A 22386-nucleotide genomic window follows, 5' to 3' on the forward strand; every position below is an offset into this window, starting at 1 on the left:
TGTCTCCCCAGATAATGACTCACATAAACAGGACGTAGAAAAGTATATGAATAAATACTGGACCTCCAATACGAGAAGACTGTGCATCGCCTGGTCCATTGTCGCTTCTCTGGAATTTAAAATTTTTAGAGTGCTCAGGTAAGCATGCCACACAACGTTACATGTTTGTTTGTAAAATGTTTGACATGTTTCGGATGTTCCTTCAAAGTTGAAGATAATTACTTCCTAGTCCAAACCTCCCGCAGGACGACGGGGGATGGGAGCGGGCAGGATTTGAACCCTCGACCATCGATAAATCCGAACGACAGTCCAGCGCGCAAACCTCACGACCAGGCAGCCATCCTGAGTGCCTGCGTTCTCTCTACCTGTTTTTGATAATCAAATTTAAAAACGAAAAATATTCATTTATTGATTGGTTTGTTGTACTTACATAAAAGTTAGCCTTTTTTTTTTTTTTATCTATGGCTTTATTATGCAACCATGTTAAAATGAACACGTTTTTCTTTAATAATTCGTAGACGACCGCTATAGGCCATTCAGGGTGTCGCCTGGTCGTGTGGACTTGTCGATGGCCATGGGTTCATAACGATGGTCGTGGGTTCATACCCTGCCCGCTGCTATCCCCCCGCTGTCCTGCGGGAGGTTTCGACTAGGAAGTAGATTATCTTCAACTCTGAAGAATCACCTGAAAACATTCTAGAAACATTCATTTCATCGCAACATTACACTGAGGGACAAAATCCAGTTCCGGTCAAACACAAATAGTCTCTCTCTTTCTCGCACTACAGATTTCCGATATGGGTCATCGCCCTCGGTATCGATTTATTGTATTCCTTTTTTCTTCTAAGGGTCATCGCCCTCGGTATCGATTTATTGTATTCCTTTTTTCTTCTAAGGGTCATCTCCCTCGGTATCGATTCATTGTATTCTTTTTTTTCTTCTAAGGGTCATCGCCCTCGGTATCGATTTATTGTATTCTTTTTTTTCTTCTAAGGGTCATGGCCCTCGGTATCGATTCATTGTATTCTTTTTTTTCTTCTAAGGGTCATCGCCCTCGGTATCGATTCATTGTATTCTTTTTTTTCTTCTAAGGGTCATCTCCCTCGGTATCGATTCATTGTATTCTTTTTTTTTCTTCTAAGGGTCATCGCCCTCGGTATCGATTCATTGTATTCTTTTTTTTCTTCTAAGGGTCATCGCCTTCGGTATCGATTCATTGTATTCTTTTTTTTCTTCTAAGGGTCATCGCACTCGGTATCGATTTATTGTATTCCTTTTTTCTTCTAAGGGTCATCTCCCTCGGTATCGATTCATTGTATTCTTTTTTTTCTTCTAAGGGTCATCGCCCTGGGTATCGATTTATTGTATTCTTTTTTTTCTTCTAAGGGTCATCGCCCTCGGTATCGATTTATTGTATTCTTTTTTTTTTCTAAGGGTCATCGCCCTCGGTATCGATTCATTGTATTCTTTTTTTTCTTCTAAGGGTCATCGCCCTCGGTATCGATTTATTGTATTCCTTTTTTCTTCTTTGGGTCATCGCCCTTGGTATCGATTCATTTTAATTCTTTTTTCTTCTTGCAAACCGATTCCCTGATTTGTGAGAAAACGTTGGAAAGAAGCTCATCGTCACCTTCTCCAACCCTTTAACCTGTTTGATAGTAGGGGCGCCACACATGATTCGTCGATCGTCTTTCTCCATTCCACTGTCTTTGTATTCGAATATCTTTTAATGACAGGGCCGACAATCCCTTAATGTCTTCCCCTCGCATTCCTCTTCCCCGCGTGCTTGACTCAAAAAAAACGAGCTATTGGTTAAAACTACCCACAGTTTGTGACGTCGCAGGTCACGTGCTCAGGGCTTCCATAAAGATTGGTCTCGGCTTAGACGGCTTCAAGCATGGTGGAGTTAATGTACATTGCTGACGTAGTGTTTACTGTCCTGTCGTTCTCTTTGAAGGCTTTTAGATGCAGATTAACCAAACGGAGGTAACACCCAACCAAACAGCGGCGAAAAATTGAACTATCAAGAAGTTCAATAGTAATGAAGGGAATCATCGAATGTTGTCAAGCTGTCTCTACGTTCTTAAAAACCAGTTTTCTCTAAGCCGTCAAGAATATTCTGTTAGTATTGGTTGATACAATAATAATAATAATAATAATAAAGTTAATACACCAACACCTGGCTTTGACGTACAAATTGATCGGTAAGGACACTCCCCCTTATTATAAATACTCTCCGCAAGAGGTTCTCGAGTCTACTGAACATCTGCTGTACTGGGATAGGCCTATTCTGACCGACAAAACGGTAGATTTCAATCGCCCGGATCTGCTGTTCATCGATAAAAAAGAAAAAAACGCTACCATTATCGATATCGCCGTACCACTGTCTCATAATTTAAGAAAAACTGAGATAGAAAAACAAAGAAAATATGGGAACCTGGGCTTGGAGATTAAGCGTCTATGGAAATTGTCCAAAATAACAATATACCACATTGTTATATCAACCGAGGGGATAATAACAACTGACCTCACAGACACCTTCAAGGCCCTTAACATTCCTAGGAACATCTTCGTTGCCTGTCAGAGGGCGGTACTGCTGCAGACCTGCCACATCACCAGAAAATTCCTTAGTGGAAACTGTTAAAGGGACTACGATGAATTTTGTTTCTCTTTAGCGAAACTCGACCCTGGCAGCGCCAGAGAATGACTACTCGTTCATTTCTAACATAATAATAATAATAATAATAATCGACCGGATCTTCTGTTCGATGATAAAAAAAGAAAAAACCGCTACCATTATCGCCATTGCCGTACCACTGTCTCATAACTTAAGAAAAACTGAGATAGAAAAACAAAAAAAAAATATGGGAACCTAGGCTTGGAGATTAAGCGTCTATGGAAATTGTCCAAAATAACAATATAAACCATTGTTGTATCAACCGAGGGGGTAATAACAACTGACCTCACAGACACCTTCAAGGCCCTTAACATTCCTAGGAATATCCTCGTCGCATGTCAGAGGGCGGTACTGCTGCAGACCTGCCACATCACCAGAAAATTCCTTAGTGGAAACTGTTAAAGGGAGTACAATGAATTTTGTTTCTCTTTAGAGAATGAATACACGTTCGTTTCTAACATAATAATAATAATTATAACATTTATATAGCGCTACTTTCATGCTTATAGCATGCTCAGAAAGCTAGAGTACAATCTCATTTGTGGGCCAGTTTGGGGGGGGGGGGGGGGGAATCTGGGAGAAGGTTTTTCCGTGCTGCCCTTAGGCGCTTAGTAAACACAACTCTGCTTGAGTCGGCTGTCGATCCTCGAGCCCCTTTCATAGGTAGCCAGGTCAAGCCAACTTTAAGCGTACTTAACCTCTCGACCACGCTATTTCTCCTTAAAACCTAGTCTAGTTTTTACTAGTCGCGTCATTGTCTCTGAGTCAAAACTTCTTTTATTTACGAAACAAATAATTCATTCCCAATCGTGCCATACCAATGCCTACACTGACTAATTGTATTGGTCTCCAATTGCAGGTACGTGATAGTGTTATGTTTTGAAAAAATAGCAGACGATGAAGAGAGAAACCTACAAGAAGAGGATGATGTCTCGCCCGAGTGGTCAAAGAATGAGTCCAGCTCGACGTCTTCAGTTCCGAAGAGGAGTGAGGGCAAAAAAACTCCAAAAGCCACTGACAAACGTATGCTTTAAAACAAACATAGGACAGAGAGAATACTAAACAATATACTTTAATGAAATATACTTTAAAAAAATATACTTTAAAAAAATATACTTAAAAAAATAAACTTTAAAAAATATACTTTTAAAAAAATATATACTTAAAAAAAATATACTTTAAAAAAATATACTTTAAAAAAATATACTTTAAAAAAATATAAAAAAAAAATATACTTAAAAAAAAATATACTTAAAAAAAATATACTTTAAAAAAATATACTTTAAAAAAATATACTTTAAAAAAATATACTTTAAAAAAATATACTTTAAAAAAAATATATGTATCTAAGGAAAAGAACCAATAATTACAGCCATTTATCTGAAGATGTCAAGGATTAGCGCCCTTCCTGTTATATTAAAAAAAAAAACAATTAATTTCAACTTCAAAACTTGTTAGATCAATTGTATTGATTTTTATATTTTTTTATTGATTGGAATATCATTAACTTTGCATATCCCTAACCCTGTTGAAATATTGGGGCACCACACATGATCTACCGATGTTTTTCTCCATTCATTTCGGACTTTTGCCTTGAATGTAATCTCTTTCCCTTTCATTCTTTGATGTTGTCTTCCAATCGCTTTCTCTGTCCGCATCTTCTTCTTTTCTCCTGGTACTTTTCCCTAAAGGAAAGTCTTCTCGAGTCCTGAAGACCTGGCAAAACAGCTATAGAGTTTTAGTTTGCGGGTTGTTGTTTTTTTTGACAAAAATCAGTGGGCCTTCGCGAGGCCCAATCACCATTAGAATCCTGTTTCGGATCTCCTCAATAGTGATGTGATCGTTATAAGTAAAGAAAAATAAAGTTCCCCCTTTCAGACCTTGCTATGTATGGGCAGAGGATATAATGGTCATTCCTTTGTTCCTGTGGCCCACAGAAAGACCAAGCATAGCCGCCTTTGCTCTTCCCCAAATAACGTGAGCTACCCATTAGAGCTGGGGGGACACAAAGGTGCCATAAAGATCCCGAAATTAAAACAATACTTGTCTTCACCAGGACCCCTTTGTTCGGAAGACAAGCGCTTTACCACTTAACCACCGCGCCTCCGGTGTTAGTTAGTACCTAGTATCTTTCTATGACATCTCACTTGATGTCAGTTCCATAGCTAGGATTCTCCTCTCTAAATGCTACACTTAGTGTCCAGTTCCATGGCTAGGATTCTCCTCTCTAAATGATACACTTAATGTCCAGTTCCATGGCTTGGATTATCCTCTCTAAATGCTAAAGTTAGTGTCCAGTTCCATGGCTAGGATTCTCATCTCTAAATGCTACACTTAGTGTCCAGTTCCATGGCTAGGATTCTCCTCTCTAAATGCTACAGTTATTGTCCAATTCCATTGCTAGAATTCCCCTCTCTAAATGCTACAGCTAGTGTCCAGTTCCATGGCTAGGATTCCCCTTACTAAATGCTACAGTTAGTGTCCAGTTCCATTGCTAGGATTCCCCTTACTAAATGCTACAGTGAGTGTCCAGTTCCATGGCCTCTCTAAATGCTACACTTAGTGCCCAGTTCCATGGCTTGGATTCTCCTCTCTAAATGATACACTTAGTATCCAGTTCCATGGCTTGGATTATCCTCTCTAAATGCTACAGTTAGTGTCCAGTTCCATGGCTTGGATTCTCATCTCTAAATGCTACACTTAGTGTCCAGTTAAATGGCTAGGATTCCCCTTACTAAATGCTTCAGTTAGTGTCCAGTTCCATGGCTAGGATTCCCCTCTCTAAATGCTACAGTTATTGTCCAATTCCATTGCTAGAATTCCCCTCTCTAAATGCTACAGTTAGTGTCCAGTTCCATGGCTAGGATTCCCCTTACTAAATGCTACAGTTAGTGTCCAGTTCCATTGCTAGGATTCCCCTTACTAAATGCTACAGTTAGTGTCCAGTTCCATGGCTAGGATTTCCCTCACTATATGCTACAGTTAGTGTCCAGTTCCATGGCTAGGATTCCCCTTACTAAATGCTACAGTTAGTGTCCAGTTCCATGGCTAGGATTCCCTCACTAAATGCTACAGTTAGTGTCCAGTTCCATGGCTAGGATTCCCTCACTAAATGCTACAGTTAGTGTCCAGTTCCATGGCTAGGATTCCCCTTACTAAATGCTACAGTTAGTGTCCAGTTCCATGGCTAGGATTCCCCTCTCTAAATGCTACAGTTATTGTCCAATTCCATTGCTAGAATTCCCCTCTCTAAATGCTACAGCTAGTGTCCAGTTCCATGGCTAGGATTCCCCTTACTAAATGCTACAGTTAGTGTCCAGTTCCATTGCTAGGATTCCCCTTACTAAATGCTACAGTTAGTGTCCAGTTCCATGGCTAGGATTCCCCTCACTATATGCTACAGTTAATGTCCAGTTCCATGGCTAGGATTCCCCTTACTAAATGCTACAGTTAGTGTCCAGTTCCATGGCTAGGATTCCCTCACTAAATGCTACAGTTAGTGTCCAGTTCCATGGCTAGGATTCCCTCACTAAATGCTACAGTTAGTGTCCAGTTCCATGGCTAGGATTCCCCTTACTAAATGCTACAGTTAGTGTCCAGTTCCATGGCTAGAATTCCCCTCTCTAAATGCTACAGTTATTGTCCAATTCCATTGCTAGAATTCCCCTCTCTAAATGCTACAGCTAGTGTCCAGTTCCATGGCTAGGATTCCCCTTACTAAATGCTACAGTTAGTGTCCAGTTCCATTGCTAGGATTCCCCTTACTAAATGCTACAGTTAGTGTCCAGTTCCATGGCTAGGATTCCCCTCACTATATGCTACAGTTAGTGTCCAGTTCCATGGCTAGGATTCCCCTTACTAAATGCTACAGTTAGTGTCCAGTTCCATGGCTAGGATTCCCTCACTAAATGCTACAGTTAGTGTCCAGTTCCATGGCTAGGATTCCTTCACTAAATGCTACAGTTAGTGTCCAGTTCCATGGCTAGGATTCCCCTTACTAAATGCTACAGTTAGTGTCCAGTTCCATGGCTAGGATTCCCTCACTAAATGCTACAGTTAGTGTCCAGTTCCATGGCTAGTATTCCCCTCACTAAATGCTACAGTTAGTGTCCAGTTCCATGGCTAGGATTCCCCTTACTAAATGCTACAGTTAGTGTCCAGTTCCATGGCTAGGATTCCCTCACTAAATGCTACAGTTAGTGTCCAGTTCCATGGCTAGTATTCCCCTCACTAAATGCTACAGTTAGTGTCCAGTTCCAATGGCTAGGATTCCTCTCACTAAATGCTACAGTTAGTGTCCAGTTCCATGGCTAGGATTCCCCAGACTAAATGCTACACTTAGTGTCCAGTTCCATGGCTAGGATTCCCTCACTAAATGCTACAGTTAGTGGCCAGTTCCATGGCTAGGATTCCCCTTACTAAATGCTACAGTTAGTGTCCAGTTCCATGGCTAGTATTCCCCTCACTAAATGCTACAGTTAGTGTCCAGTTCCAATGGCTAGGATTCCTCTCACTAAATGCTACAGTTAGTGTCCAGTTCCATGGCTAGGATTCCCCAGACTAAATGCTACACTTAGTGTCCAGTTCCATGGCTAGGATTCCCCTCTCTAAATGCTACAGTTGGTGTCCAAGATTAACAATAATAATAATATCTTTGGGATTTATAAAAAGAGGCTCCAATTAGAAAACAACATTCCCCCCTGCAAAAAGAAAATGCAATATTTATTACAAAGCTTATAAAAACGTATTCTGTCTATCTGTGTAATAAAATCTTTCTCGTACTTGTTATTCTTGGATCAAGTTAAAACCTTTCAAAATGATTTATTATCGACAACAAAACATGAATCAATTTTTTTAAAAAAAATTAAGGGTTTAGCTCATTAATAAATAGTTATTAATTAATTTTGTTTTATATAGAAAAGGGAAATAAATATTGCAGTATTAAAAGAAATTGTTGTAGGTAATGTTTTTACAGATATTTTTGACTTATTCAACTTTGAGAAAATTTTCAGAAGGAGCACTTTATCTAAGCTACAAAGTACAAAAAAACTATGTATATAATTTCTACATTTCTCAACAGCGTTGTATAGCCATGTGGTGGGTGGTATGTTTCTGGTTTATTCACTAGAGTGATTAGAGGGTTCAGGGTCCTTTCCTTTATAGGATACCGTCGTACTGGAGATTTAGCTTGGTTATAACATCCCCTTCATCACCTTCTACCATTGGCCTTTTTGAAAAATATTTACTTCCATTAGATGCCGTCTCACTGGCGAAGCTTAGGAGAAACTTCTACTGCAACTTCAGGCTGGTCAATGCCCTACGCAACACCAATCTGATGCTCGGTGTCAACAATGGACTCGGTCTGATAGGCCCGGCTGGCTCGGGAAAGTCGGTGATTTTAAAAGTCCTGGCAGGCGAGCTAGAGATCAGCTCTGGTGACGCCTATGTGTATGGTCAGAGTCTGAAGACGGATGTATTTACGGTAAGTGCATTTATTCTCTATGTTACTATTTGCAGTGCAGGGCCAGCCTTAAGCATGGGTAAACTGGGCTAGGGCCTCCGATTAGTGAGTGCCTCGCATAGGACTCAAAGAACAGATATGGAAACATTGCAGGTATATTACAGATTATACAATTATAGAACATTATTTATTTGTATTATATTAGATGCACAATAAAAAATGAAGTTTAAATGCTTTAACAGTTAAGAAAATAAGTGGTTTAGTTACTTGTGCATATATTTACATATAGTCACAAAACGTCTAAGATTGAATATTGTTTTGGGTAAGATGAAAACCTGGGCATTGGCTTTAGCTGGTACTCCACACAGAAAATCTCCCCTCTTCACGCAGATTTTAAGTTCAACAGTAGAGCGATTACCCTTGCAATTTTAAAGCAGCAAAGTCTCTATATCAGCCATATTGTGCTGCTGTATGAGCTCTGGAAAGATTTCGATTCAGAATGATTCATTCCTCTAAATGGGAAGCTAACCCGTTTGAACTCTCCTTCATCTAATTTAAGTGTATAAAGACAAGAAAGTAATAACAATGATAGTTTAGCGTTTACCTCCCAACAGGAAGAATCCTTCACGAGCTACTGCCCACAGAAAGACGCTCTGTGCGAGTTCATGACCGCCAAAGAAATGTTCAGCCACACCGCAAAGCTTCGCGGCCTTCCGCAAGAACACATTACATCCTTCGTGGAGAATCTGATTGACCTTATGGACCTGAGGCTGCGAGAAAACGACAGGATAGGTCAGTTTAGGTAAGAAAGAAATATAACCTTTGACCATTTGAATTAAATTACGTACAGCTAATTCAAACATGTATAGTCTCCTTCGTGTCTCCTTGAATCGTCCTAGATCAGGGGTTACTGGTTTAGGCGCCGATGCTCACATTTAAACTTTCTCTTGTCATTGGTAATAGTTATGATTGTACCCAAAATCTGAGCCACCTGGAATTGAACTGGTTGAATGGCTTTTTAAGAGTATTAGAGACGCATGCATTCTATAGGTAGTGGAGTTCTTCCGCAAAAAGTTTTATTATTAAAACATAATGTAATTTTAAAAAGCCATACATATAGCTTGTTAGACGTATATTATTAACTAAGCTTATATCACCTGACTCTGTCTGTCTGTATGGTAAAAAGTCTTTACACGTATTTTCTCCCACACCTGATCTCGGATTAAACTGAAATTTCGAAGAATTATTTCTTTTACCTGACAACACAAGAATCAAGTTAATTAAAAAATTTATCAACTAGTTAATTAACTATTGGTAATTAATTACTTTGTTTGGTATTTTGAACAAGAGAAAAAAATCGTACTTGTCAGATGTTGTAGTATACGTTAAATTACTCCCCTGGAGGAATCTTGTGCCCTGGGTGAACCTTTTTTTATGCATTAAAAGACAATCACGTAAACATTCACCAAGATACCCCATTCTTCCCTCCTCCTTTCACAACTGGCCCAGACAAGGAAATCGATCATAGCGCATTGAGAAAGCTAAAAGCTAAACAAAAACCATTAATAAAAATATTTATATCGCACTGCTGTTTATGTCTAAGCTGGCTACATGTATATCACATGACTGATTTAAACTAATTAATACAAATACACCTTCCAAGTACTATTTGTTTGTCTCTAACAGTTGTGATTTGAAAAGAGCGGTGTCTGTTGGCCTGGCGTTGATAGGTCACCCCAAACTGTTTCTCCTAGACAACGCCACCGTGGGGCTCAGCCGAGAGGCCCGGGATAATGTCCTTCGAGTCCTGCGACAGATCAAAACAAAGAACGGAACTCTAGTCATGTCTACTACTAGGTGAGGAGTTTGCTTCAGTTGCTGAGATTATAAATGCGTTAATTAACTAAAATTAATTTCTCAATCACTTACAACGATAACGAATAAATCTGGGAAAAGACGCTGTGGATATTTCAACAGGAATAGTTTAACGTTTCAATAGTAATCAGCATAAAAACAAACAAATAAAACAGCCATGGATTTATGGATCATTGTTTTAAATAAGGTAAAGTAGAATTCCCCTTTCAAGCCTGGTGATCTATAGGGGGAGACTTTGTAAAGATCATCTATTTCTGTGGCACACGATTGACGAAGGTGTCATGAGGTCAGCACAACGACCGACCGCCTATACTTTTCCCCAAATATATATGTGTGTGTGTGTGTGTGTATGTGTGTGTTAGTGTGTGTATTTGGTGAGCTTTTGAGCCGAATAGTAATCGACGAAACAGATCGCCATCTGAAAACACTATTAAGACCCCCATCTTCACTCCATCTTGCTTTAACTGACAAAGAAGAAAGCTACAGGCAACAGGCGACTTCCCAGCGAGACAGCTAGAGATCTTTAACAAAAGGGCGCGGGATAGACATTTGAGACCAAGAGAAAAACTACTTCGGGGGGGGGGACAGGCTTAAACTGGGAAAAGAAAACCTGAACCAATCACTGGCAGACAAGGGTTTGGTCAATTCTGGATTTGGCAAAATATGTCAGTCACAGCTAGGACTATGTAGCCACATGAAACATTGCATTCCTCCGTAATCTTTGGACTCGAAGACAAGTCTTATTATTATTATTATTATTACAAAGCTTATATCAACTTACTCTGTCTGTTCTGTCTGTTCGGTAAAAAGTTTGTACACGTTATTTCTCCCACACACAATCTCGCCATTATCGGATGTAGCTGAAACATTGTCGAATCAATGAAAAATGACCAATTAGTGAATTAGCTACTGGTAATTAATTATTTTGTTTAGATACAAACATATGAAATTAACCTTCAGTATTCTTAGATATGGCTAAATATGCAGGGCTTGATCCCCTTATATCATTGTTCACATCATAATTGTACCAAACAATATTGAATCAATTGAACAGTTAACCAATCAGTCAATTTTTGTATTGGTAGATACTTACTTTGTTTGATTTTGAATAAAGGAATTAACTTCTAAATTATTAAGATAAATGGTTGTAAGTGCAATAAGTTGGTTTTCTTTTTAAGTTTTATATTTTATATTCTGCTTGTTATTATTTATTTTTTTAGAGGTTAATAGGTCAAGCATGAAACTGAGCAGAAGTAAGATATATAGGACTAGGGATGCACGTGCCACAGTTTGAGAATCGAGACTCCTTTCCTTCTTGATTTCACATTTAAATTTTTGAAGTTCTAATTTTGCAATGACTTTCGTCGTTTCCTATGTTTGCCAGCAATACAGAACTGGAGGCGTTATGCAACCAACTGGTGGTCCTTTTGGAGGGCCGCATCGTGCACCTGGGTAGCCCGCATCAGTTGATGAGCAAGTACGGCTCTGGCCACTTCGCGACCCTGTTTGCCAAAAGTCACGAGGCGATGGAGTATTTCCTCCTGGACTCGGCTGCCAAGTTTATGCTGAAGACCTTTAAATCCAAGGTTAAGTAGCACTAGATTCGTGTGTGCGTGTGTGTTTCTGTGGTGAAGATGAGACTTTATCGATATGCTGGTGGCTACGCAGTGTGAGTAATGCAAGATCAGCGGCATTGTCGTAAGCTGTTTTGGTTACGTCAGACAACTCCAAGATGCCAGAGTGTAATGACGTGTTTTTGTTGTGAGTTAGATTTAAGATTTAAGTTTATTTTATTTCATCTCAAGCTAAACTTGTTTATATTGTAATAAAAGTTATATTTAGTTGTTGTTTTTGTTGTTTACAAAAACATCTCTTTTTTCAAGTTTTAAAAGTTATAATATAAAATGCATACAGCGGCTTAGTTGTTTCCCAGCAGTTTGGTACTACAAGTTAACAACTGTCAATAATAAACATGTTTTAAGAATGTCCAGCTTAGTTTAAGGTGCTTAATCAGAAATTTAGGTAATTGACGTTTTGATTTGTTGTAGAAAGAAGATAGATGACTCGGATTACAGGGGGAGATGACTATAAAATATGTAAATTTCTCTGACCTCAGCCAGAAAGTTTTTAAGAAGACTAACGAAAGTGAAACTTAAGGTGGGGTGGAGGGCGTTGTTGGCGTTTAACTTGAACTCCTCCTACGCCAGAGGTTAAAATGATAAATCAATTCATGATTCGGTCTATCTGTTTCCAATTCGTGTCATTTAGCTTCGTCAATACTATTTAACTCCATTACCTTCGGTTCTTTTAATGATATTTATTAAGTCTGTCAAACACAATCCCAACATCATTTTAATCGTTTGCACTAAACCGTAAACCGTATCCTTATTTGAATGCCCCTTCCTAATCCAACTTAGGCAGACCCTACTACCACCACAGCCCAACATAACCAACACCCTGTACGGCAGTGCTGAACAACTGAAGAAAACAGCACGATATTTTTCCTTGGCACAGTCTGCAAAAGAGCTGACAGCTCGGCTGGTTAGAAGAAGAAGAATCGTTGACACTAGCCTATTTTCCCTATTCAAACTGTTTATCTTCTCGTTTTAAATTGTTACTTTTTTTTTCATATTGTTGGTCTTCCCTATGCTGTCTCTCTTCTGTGTTCAGACTACCCATTTTCTCTTTTCATTTTGACCAGGGCTCAACGCCCCTATTCAAACTATCTTTGCAATTCAAACTATCTGCAAAAAAAATTATTTCCTTATATCATATCTTATCTTATATATTACAGACGTTATTTCAACAAAGAAGATAACTACGTCCTAGGCATTTCATGTGTGAATGTAGTCAAGCGAGTTAATCAATGACTGAAACTCTGCTGATTCGTTGGTTATCCCGGCTGATTCAGTCAATCCATGCCCAGTTGTCATAGATAGTCTACCTTCAATAAAGAATTCTGAGACAAGTACATATAATGTAGGAGGCGCGGTGGCTGAGTGGTAAAGCGATTGGCTACCGAACCGAGGTCAGGGGTTCGAATCCTGGTGAAGACTGGGATTTTTAATTTCGGGATTTTCGGGCGCCTCTGAGTTCACCCAGCTCTAATGGATACCTGACATTAGTTGGGGAAAAGTAAACGCGGTTGGTCGTTGTGCTGGCCACATGACACCCATGTTAACCGTAGGCCACAGAATCAGATGACCTTTACATCATCTGCCCTATAGACCACAAGGTCTGAAACGGGAACTTTACTTACTTACATATAATGTAATTTTTTTTCCTGTTTTTCTCTGCAGATATTCCTAAAAAATAAATCGTTCGTCGTCCTTCACATACCTGAGCATGTCCCTATGTTCTACCTGTATGAGACGCTGGAGAAGATCCGATTGCGCAATAACATCACAAGGTACACGGTGTCAGAAGTGACTCTGGACAAGATTCTCATTATGCTCGTCAAGAAAGAACGATAACTCAGCCCATGATGACTTTGTGTATTAAAAATGTATTCTGCCCCTTTTGTTCAATGTTTTGTCTATTTTTTATGATGTTTTGTTTTTTTAAAGAGAAAGTATAAGAAATGCTATGATGTTTTGTGAGTGTAAATTGAAATTGTGAAATAAATACATGCTCTTCACAAGACTTTCCGATTCGTTCTTTCTCGTAATATACGATATCAATATGGACATTGATTAAACTAAGTTACAAGAAACACCGCTTGATTAAGACTTTTAAGGTTTTCGAAATGTAGCGCACATACATAGTAATATCAGGGTATTAGCATTTATTTTACAAGAAAAAAAACAGTATGTAAGAAGGTTTCTGTTTATGGTAAAGATATAATATTGTTAGCTTCACCTGTGTATCAGGCAGCAATCGCACATCACATTGCAACGATCGGTTTTAGATTCATATTTACACAATTCCTCACACCAGAGATAGCTGAATGTATATAAATATAGATGAAAGTACCTCATGAATATTTCTATGTTCTGTGGCATTTTACAACTTGTTCCCTTTACAACTTCTTGTGTGACTACAAAGGCCAATCCTTGATACACAGCTGCGGTCAAAGGTTGGGCATATGTAGTCACCAAGCGCCGTTGCATTTTCACTCTTCTTTCTACTACTATTGTGTATGGCATCTGTAATTCGGGACCCTTCCTTTATGATCGCTCTCCATGTGGATCTATACAGTGCCACTTTTTTCCCAACTGTTTGTGTCTATTTTTAAGATCTTCACGTCGCGTTTGCATACATCAGTATACCGTAAAAGTGGGCGACCAGCGGCTCTCCTGCCTCCTATTAGATCGCCATACAGAATGTCTTGTAGAAGTCGACATTGTACGATTTTGTTCTGGCGTATGGAATGAGTATATTGCTTCTTTGTTTCTTCCTCAGTATTTCATTAGGTTTTTTTTTCTGTTAGTTAGTTATGGTCTAATGTTTTATGTATTATAGCTACTTTACTTTATATTCTTCTTTCATGAAGTATTTATAAGTTTAGTGATTTTACTAATGGTGTTACTCTAATGAAATGGGAGTATTCGTTTGTTATAAATCTGTTGCATTCAGCTATAATAATAAGGCTTGCCTTCAAGTCCGAAGATCTAGGATAAGTGGATTATTTCACATGGCAACGCGGTCCTAACATATTATGCCACATCCTGCGCAGACATCTATACAAAGACATGATATAGTGTCTTTTAATCTCTAGGGAAAAAAAACATTTTGTGCAAATCTTGGCTTTTGGCTAATGAACTGTAATAACGAAAGTAGAATTTCCGATTTAGTATTTTCTAAACGGAAGTCAGTTCACTGTGTTGAAACCATAAATAATGAATGTCTGATGATTTTTGTGTTTCTTTTAGAGAGGGAGAGAAAATATGACTGCCTGAGGTAATTTAAAAGAAATATGCGTGATGGATTTATATATGTAGAATATAGGTCTATTAAATATCAGGTCTGTCTCAATGGATCTAGTTGGTCCTTCAATTTTTTTTTCATCTAGACAAAAAGTTGAAAAAGATATGTTTATGATTATCATTAAAGTTGATTAAAGTCTAGAGAAACCGTCTATTACTAGATTGTCTAGATCTATATATCTATTATCTAGGTCTATCTAATATCTTTATGAGTTCTCTTAGCCTTAAAATCTAAACTAGATTTGGCTTCATCTACTCAACTTATGAAAACATGAGGAGACCCTCAAACCTCTCTACTACACTTCCCATGATTTCTATATGAAGGATTCAAGCATTTTATTGCTCAAAAAAGGATTCTTATCTTATCTTTTATAATACAGAAGTTACTTCGAAAAAGAAGATGATTACGTCCTACGCGTCATGCATCTAGTCATGCATGTTAATCAGTATTGGGGAAAGTAGCCCGCAGCAGATGGCTTGTGAAATAGCTGGAAAGTTCTCACGAAGGCTTAGGGAAACACATTTTGAGAACCAAAGTAGATACCTGGCCGGAGACAGGGGCAGACTACGAAAAAAAACACTTAAATAGACCCGTTGATGAAAACTGCATTGTCTGTATTATGCCTTATTATTATTATTATGTTAGAAATGAACGAGTAGTCATTCTCTGGCGCTGCCACGGTCGAGTTTCGCTAAAGAGAAACAAAATTCATCGTAGTCCCTTTAACAGTTTCCACTGAGGAATTTTCTGGTGATGTAGCACGCGGCGTTCCAGTACCACCTCATCGTGGTCGCCGCGTGAACACTCCGCTCTCAGGGAGTGGCCAAGGGTACTGGTTGCTTGCCGCTGATGAATGAGCAGCCGGCAAGTGTAAAAGGAACTCAAAGGGGTTATGTCCAGCCCCCCCCTGTGGGGCCCCGGGGCAACGGTGAGTAAGAGACCTAACGGGATCTCCGAAAAGCGGATAGCGCTGGACACCAACTCGAGGGTTGGTCGGGTTCTCCTGGGACTCGACTGATTCGCGGGTCTCCCAATGGGCAAAGACTGGACTGACTGGCGCGGCCTTAGCGGGCTGCGTCGGGCGGACTGGTCGGCGTCCACGAGCTAGGCTCTATCTAGCCCGTCCCCTGTGAGGTAGTAGAGGAACGCGCCTCCCAATAAGCAGTTTCGATACTGGGGATATCGAACAATCCTTACACAACCACTCCTCCAGTAGGTGAGCTCTTGCCATACGGAGGTGGTGACCAGTGGTGCGGACTTCCCGCACCCAAAGATTTCGGACCCTCTTGCAGGCCCTGCGTACACTACTTTCTAATCGGCAATAACTAAGGCCGCCAACGGTCTTCGACTTCTATACAAACATGAATAACACACGTCAAACCAGAAAACCCGGGTACGAGCAGACCCAAACAGGCTCCGTCGCGCGGGTAGCGGGCGGCAGGCCCGACAACGAAAAATCCTCTACTACTCGCCCCGTGGTTCCGATCCGGCGGAACCTGTCGAACCACGAAAAATCAGCGAAGGTTCCCCTTCCCAGGACAAAGCCCTCTTCCCAGGCTACACTGCATTCGTTCTTCCCTCGGAAGAACGGTAGCCAAGGTGTGGCTAGCCAACCACACCAACCTGGTGATCATGTCCCGCACCAGGCCCAACCAACCATTACCACCCAAAAGGCCCAACCAAACACGACCAACGAAGCGAGGACCATCGGTCCTCCAAATCACCAACCATTACAACGGTCTGTCGCTACCAGTCCTAAAACCTTAGGGAGCGATAGACTTAGCCAGATAAAAGTACTTCAGCTCAATATCTGTGGTCTAGTACCTAAGATATTAGAGCTCACGAAACTCCTCCATGAGAGGGCAATAGATATCGCACTATTGCAGGAGACTCTTGTAGGCAAGAAACGAAGTAGCCACATCAGCGGCTATACGGCTTATAAATGTAAGTGCGATGAGTGCCGTGGAATAATCACATATGTAAGAAACGGCATGATAGTTTCTCAAAATCCTGGCCCTCAAAGCGGGCGTACCGACGCCATCTCGCTAGATATTTTCATAGCTGGAAGAAAACTCACGGTAATCAACTGTTATAACCCGCCTAAACATGAACTTGCCATTAACCTCGGCAATAAGAACATCTTAACTAAAACTCTATTAGCTGGGGACTTAAATGCGAAATCTCCTGCATGGGGCTATGACGCAACCGACTCCTCGGGCCAAAAAGTCCATGAAATCCTAAACACTACAAACCTATTCTGCTTGCAGAATAAACATAGCCCGCCAACTCTCCTACACACTGGCAACGGGTCTCTCTCGAGACCTGACTTAACACTAATCTCTGCTGATCTTGAGGGGAAAACCATAATTAAAGTGCTTGAGGACGTCGGAAGCGATCATAAACCCATAGAAATTACTATTGCCCTCTCAGAGGCCAGGGGTGTAGCCACTAAACGGCCCAAGAAATGGAGCTACACTAAGGCTGACTGGCCAGCATACGGGGCGGCTGTCGACTCCGCCCTGTCGAGTATCGCGATGGAGGAAGGGACAGTCGACACAAAATACGGCGAAATCACTGCAGCGATTTTGGGTGCGGCTAGGAAGCATATCCCGCGGACCTATCCCGGCATAAGGCATAGACCCGCCTGGTCCCGAGAATTAGATCGAATAGTCAGGGCCAGGAAACGGGCGAGGCGCAGAGCACAAAAAAGGGGACTCCCGAATGCCGCAGGGAGTTTAACGCATTATGCCGGAAGGCCAGCGAGGTGGCCCAACGTGTACGGGCGGACCACTGGAGGGATGCCTGTGCCGGGATGGATCTTCGGGATACTTCCAAAGCCTGGCGTCTTCTTCGTAATCTTGAGGCCAAAGATTCGGCGCGTACAGCCACCCCATTATTGTCACCCAGTGGGGATCGAGTGGCAAAAGATCAAAAAATGGCCGACTTGCTTAACAAATATTTCGCTTCTATAAGCAAGTCCGAAAAGAAGTCTGCCACGTCTATAGCCCTCAACAAGGAGCGTAAGAGACTCGAGAGGGAGTCGGATGGGTTGGAAGACCTGGACACGTGCAACGCGCCCTTCTGCCGTGCTGAGCTGGACAGAGCGATAGCTAAGTGTAAAAACAGAAAGGCTCCGGGGCCAGACAAGGTTACTCCTGAGATGGTAAAACACCTCGGGGGTATTGCGAAAGACAAACTCCTTGAGTTTGCGAATCGGACCTGGGTAGAGTCCAGACTACCCAGGGCCTGGCGCTGTGCTACCATTGTTCCAATACTAAAAAAGGGCAAAGACGCGACTAACGTGGAGTCCTACAGACCCATATCCCTGACCTCCACTATCGGCAAGATAGTAGAACGGATGGTCAGCGAGCGACTCGTGTGGAGCTTTGAGAGTGCCGGTATCCTAGCGCCAGAGCAGGCTGGCTTTAGGGCAGGCTTGAGCCCGATCGACCAGGTCACGATTTTCATGCAGGAGGTGGCCGACGGGTTCCAGAGGTCCGAGAGCACATACGCAGTTTTTATTGACCTAAAACAGGCATATGACCGGGTGTGGAAGCAAGGCCTCTATCTTAAACTTAGAGCCATGGGCGTACGCGGGCGGACCTACAACTGGATAAAACAGTTCCTAACGGAGAGGAAAACACGAACACAGTTCCAGTACTCTCTAAGTGGGGAAAACACCCCTATAAGAGGGTTACCCCAGGGATCCGCCCTCTCATGTATCCTTTTCATGGCCTATCTTAATGATTTGCCCAGCTCACTCCGGTGTCGCAAACTGCTATATGCTGACGATATTGTCCTCTGGTCAACCGGGAAGAAAGCTGACCAACTTCAGGCAGCATTACAAGCCGACCTCCAAACCATCTCCTCGTATTGCTCAAAATGGCAGATTCAGATAAACGTTGCCAAAACGACCTGGAGCCTGTTCAGCCTGGGAATCGACATTCTTGGGGCCCCATTCGAGCTCCAACTCGGTGGGCTGCGACTCCAACGTGAAAACACGCCAAAATATCTAGGAGTCACACTAGATAGGAAGCTCTCAATGCACTTGCACATCCAGGATGTTGAACGAAAGGCCTCGGAGAAGTTGGGGTTACTCAGAAAGCTAGCCAGTACCAAGTGGGGCGCCCGAGCTGACACGCTCCGCACACTGTATACAGGGGCTGTCAGGTCCCAAATTGAGTACAGCCTGCCCGTGCAGGTGTACGCAAGCAAGACAGCCCTCGAATCACTCGACCGTGTACAGGCCCAGGCTCTCCGATTCATTTGCGGCACCTATAGAACGAGCCCAACCTCCGCTGCAGAAATTATGTCCAACGTGGCTCCTCTCAGCCTGAGGAGAGAGCGCGCCGTGCTAACTGCCCTGGAACGCTACAAAAGGGGCGAACCAGGGCTCCCGACCCACACTTTAGTCAGTCATTGGAGAGAAAAACATAGGATTAAACGGACCTCATTTATGCACTGCGCTACAAATTTGAGTGCACAAGCTGGCCTCTCCACTGACCGGGTCCCAATTAGACGGATAAGCATGTGCCCGCCCTGGAGGAGACAGCCCATCCCTCCCATAAATTTCACTATACATGGGTTGGAGGGGGCCACAAAAAGACACACACACCCGGACCTACTTCGAAAAATGGCATTGGAAACACTAAAGACCTACCCGGCCGATGCCATATACTGTTACACAGACGGGTCGGTCATGAAGGACCCCGTAAGAGCTGGGTATGGGGCCTATATCTGTTACCCAGACCTGGACCCTGAAAAGCTATCAGGCACATGCGGCCTCGCCGCATGTAGCTTTGATGCTGAATTAACGGCGATTACGAATACCCTAAAACACGTGCTCCAAAAACTGCGCGAAAAGATAACCGTTGCGACTACCGTTGTAATGGTTACCGATTCCCAGTCCTGCCTCCAAGCCATGGCTGGCTTCGGGGGAAAGTCCAAATTGGTGGAAGAGGCATTAGGCGCCGCAAATAACATCCGCCTGCTTATTGGAGCTGTCATCGTTATGCAGTGGGTGCCCTCGCACTGCGGCGTGAGGGGCAATGCCGTGGCTGATGCTCTAGCACGAGAAGGAGCGCTGGCCGTGCCCGCTTTCGAATCGCCAAGTACGTTCCAACAGGCTACGACAATAATACGAGAGTGGGTACATGAAAAGTGGTTGAAATCCTGGGATGACTCCAACACTGCCAGGGGAGTCTGGCAGCACATGCGCCGCCCAAATCGAGAGGACCCGTGGTGGAGGCTAAAAAGGTCGGAACAAACAACAATAGCGCAGTGGCGTACGGGACACTGCCCCATAGGTGCGTACTTCGCCCGGTTCCGGCCAAATTTTGATGCCCGTTGCCGACACTGTGGGGAATCAGAAGAGACGGTGGCGCACGTCTTGCAAGAGTGTCCGCAGCTCCGCGAGCTGCGGGAGGACGTATCTAGTGGTTTACTAAATTTGTATGGAAGCTACGAGGCACTACGCCAAACAGCAGAGTTCCTTACCAGGGCACTACGGGAGACCTAGGTCTCCCTGCCTTGTCACCAATTGGAGTTCATCTCAGGTGATGTAGCAGGTCTGCAGCAGTACCGCCCTCTGACAGGCAACGAAGATGTTCCTACTAATGTTAAGGGCCTTGAAGGTGTCTGTGAGGTCAATTGTTATTACCCCATCGGTTGATATAACAATGGGGTATATTGTTATTTTGGACAATCTCCATAGACGCTTAATCTCCAAGCCTAGGTTCCCATATTTTCTTTGTTTTTCTATCTCAGTTTTTCTTAAATTATGAGACAGTGGTACGGCGATATCGATAATGGTAGCGTTTTTTTTCTTTTTTATTTATTATTATTATTATTATTATTATTATTATTATGATAACGATAGATAGGCCTCCAAAACATATTTACTACGATGTAAATAATGCATTACTATAATACTGTATATGATCAACAGGTATTGTATTGTTTCTGATGTATATATATATAACACAGTTTACTACAATGTATTGATCCTGACTACTTCAACCTTCTAGTATACAGGTTTACATTTCTGCTCTTAAAAAAATGTTGATACTGCATCACTTAAGAGCTCTAATCTGGAGGAACTTTCTATTGCGCTTTCGTAATTGGGGAGCAATCATCATTGAGATAGGTAGAGACTTGTTTTTTTTATTTCTCATCTCATAGTAAAGCCATAAAAATGTATGTTAAACCAGTGTTTCCCAAACTGTTTTCCACGGAACCCTAGTGTTCCGAGGGGCCTAAACAAGCGTTCCACGAACTCCTTGAATAATTAACAAGTAGACCAGCACATGAATTAATCTCTCTTTAAAAAAAATAAGCAAAGTATTTCGCTAGATACTTCGTTAAGGAAAATGTTTGAGAAACGCTGTGTTCAACCATAGTCTATGTAGTCTTAAATTTGTAAACATGTAACACATGAGATATTGGGATAGTGGTTCTCATTCTGTGTTAAGCGGACCCAAGGAGTCCTTGACATGAATGTAGGAGTCCAGCAGAATGGTGAAAATTGTATACAATTAAATTACTTCTCCGCTAAAAGCCAGTTTTTCCGATTGGATAAGTTGAATAATAAAAAAAAAACTCGCCTCCGTCTGTTGTTTAATAAGTTTATTACGAACTATTCACTCAGATTAGGAAAACAACATTGATTGCTAACAGTGCTGTGATAATATTTTTTTTTTGCGCATGAATATTAAATTAACGTATTTTAAAAACCAAGTAGTTGTTTCAGTTTCTCTCCTTTCTTAACTGAATTTCTAAATGAAAGCAACTAAATAATATACATAAACATATATCTCTGACCGTCTGTTGACTATAGTGGAAAACCTTGACAGGTACTTTTCAAGAGATATCATTGCAGAATGCCATTCAGCTCCAAGCTTATCGGCTTGACCAGTTAGGATGAAGAACAGCTGAGTTATATAGTGAGAGAAGTGTTGAGCTTCAGTCTCAAGAGCAAACATTGACTGCATTTTGGTGCAATGTAAGGAAAGAATATACCCGATGACAAAATCGCCAAGCTGAAACGAATTCAGAACAACGCCGCACGAACAGTCCTAAGAAAAACTAGACGAGATTCTGCTAGTACTCTCTTGCGCAGGCTCCATTGACTCCCAAAGAAAGCGAGAATCGACTACAAGGTGGCTACACTTTGTCATCAGTGTATATATAACAATGAGATGCCCTTGTACCTTAGCGAACTGATCACTCCATATGTCCCCCAGAGAGCCTTGCGCTCAATGGACTCAACGCCTCTAGTGGTGCCACATTTCTCCCTCAAAAGCTACGGTCTTGTGTTTTTTCTGTGCACGGACAAAAGGTTTGGAACTCACTCCCCATTGATCTCAGACAGACAACATGCTACATCACTTTCAAGAAGAACATTAAGACCTGTCTGTTTATAAATTTTTAGATTTTCTTTATAGCTCTC

The 22386-nt window shown here is 41.6% G+C and overlaps 1 protein-coding gene across 1 annotated transcript in view; it reads left to right on the forward strand.

Annotated features, from left to right (window-relative positions):
- The window catches only part of LOC106078815 (ATP-binding cassette sub-family A member 2-like), a 28614-nt gene extending 14959 nt beyond the window's left edge, over positions 1 to 13655 (forward strand). Inside the window, exons 8-14 of the mRNA XM_056039923.1 lie at positions 12 to 138; positions 3537 to 3700; positions 7933 to 8159; positions 8753 to 8940; positions 9825 to 9995; positions 11398 to 11599; positions 13313 to 13655. Coding sequence (XP_055895898.1) covers positions 12 to 138; positions 3537 to 3700; positions 7933 to 8159; positions 8753 to 8940; positions 9825 to 9995; positions 11398 to 11599; positions 13313 to 13486 — 1253 coding nt within the window. The 3' untranslated portion in view covers positions 13487 to 13655. The remainder of the gene's footprint in view (positions 1 to 11; positions 139 to 3536; positions 3701 to 7932; positions 8160 to 8752; positions 8941 to 9824; positions 9996 to 11397; positions 11600 to 13312) is intronic.
- Positions 13656 to 22386: the final 8731 nt, after the last annotated feature.

This window comes from Biomphalaria glabrata, chromosome 9 (genome assembly GCF_947242115.1).
Source record: "Biomphalaria glabrata chromosome 9, xgBioGlab47.1, whole genome shotgun sequence".
In the NCBI taxonomy this organism is placed as follows: domain Eukaryota; kingdom Metazoa; phylum Mollusca; class Gastropoda; family Planorbidae; genus Biomphalaria; species Biomphalaria glabrata.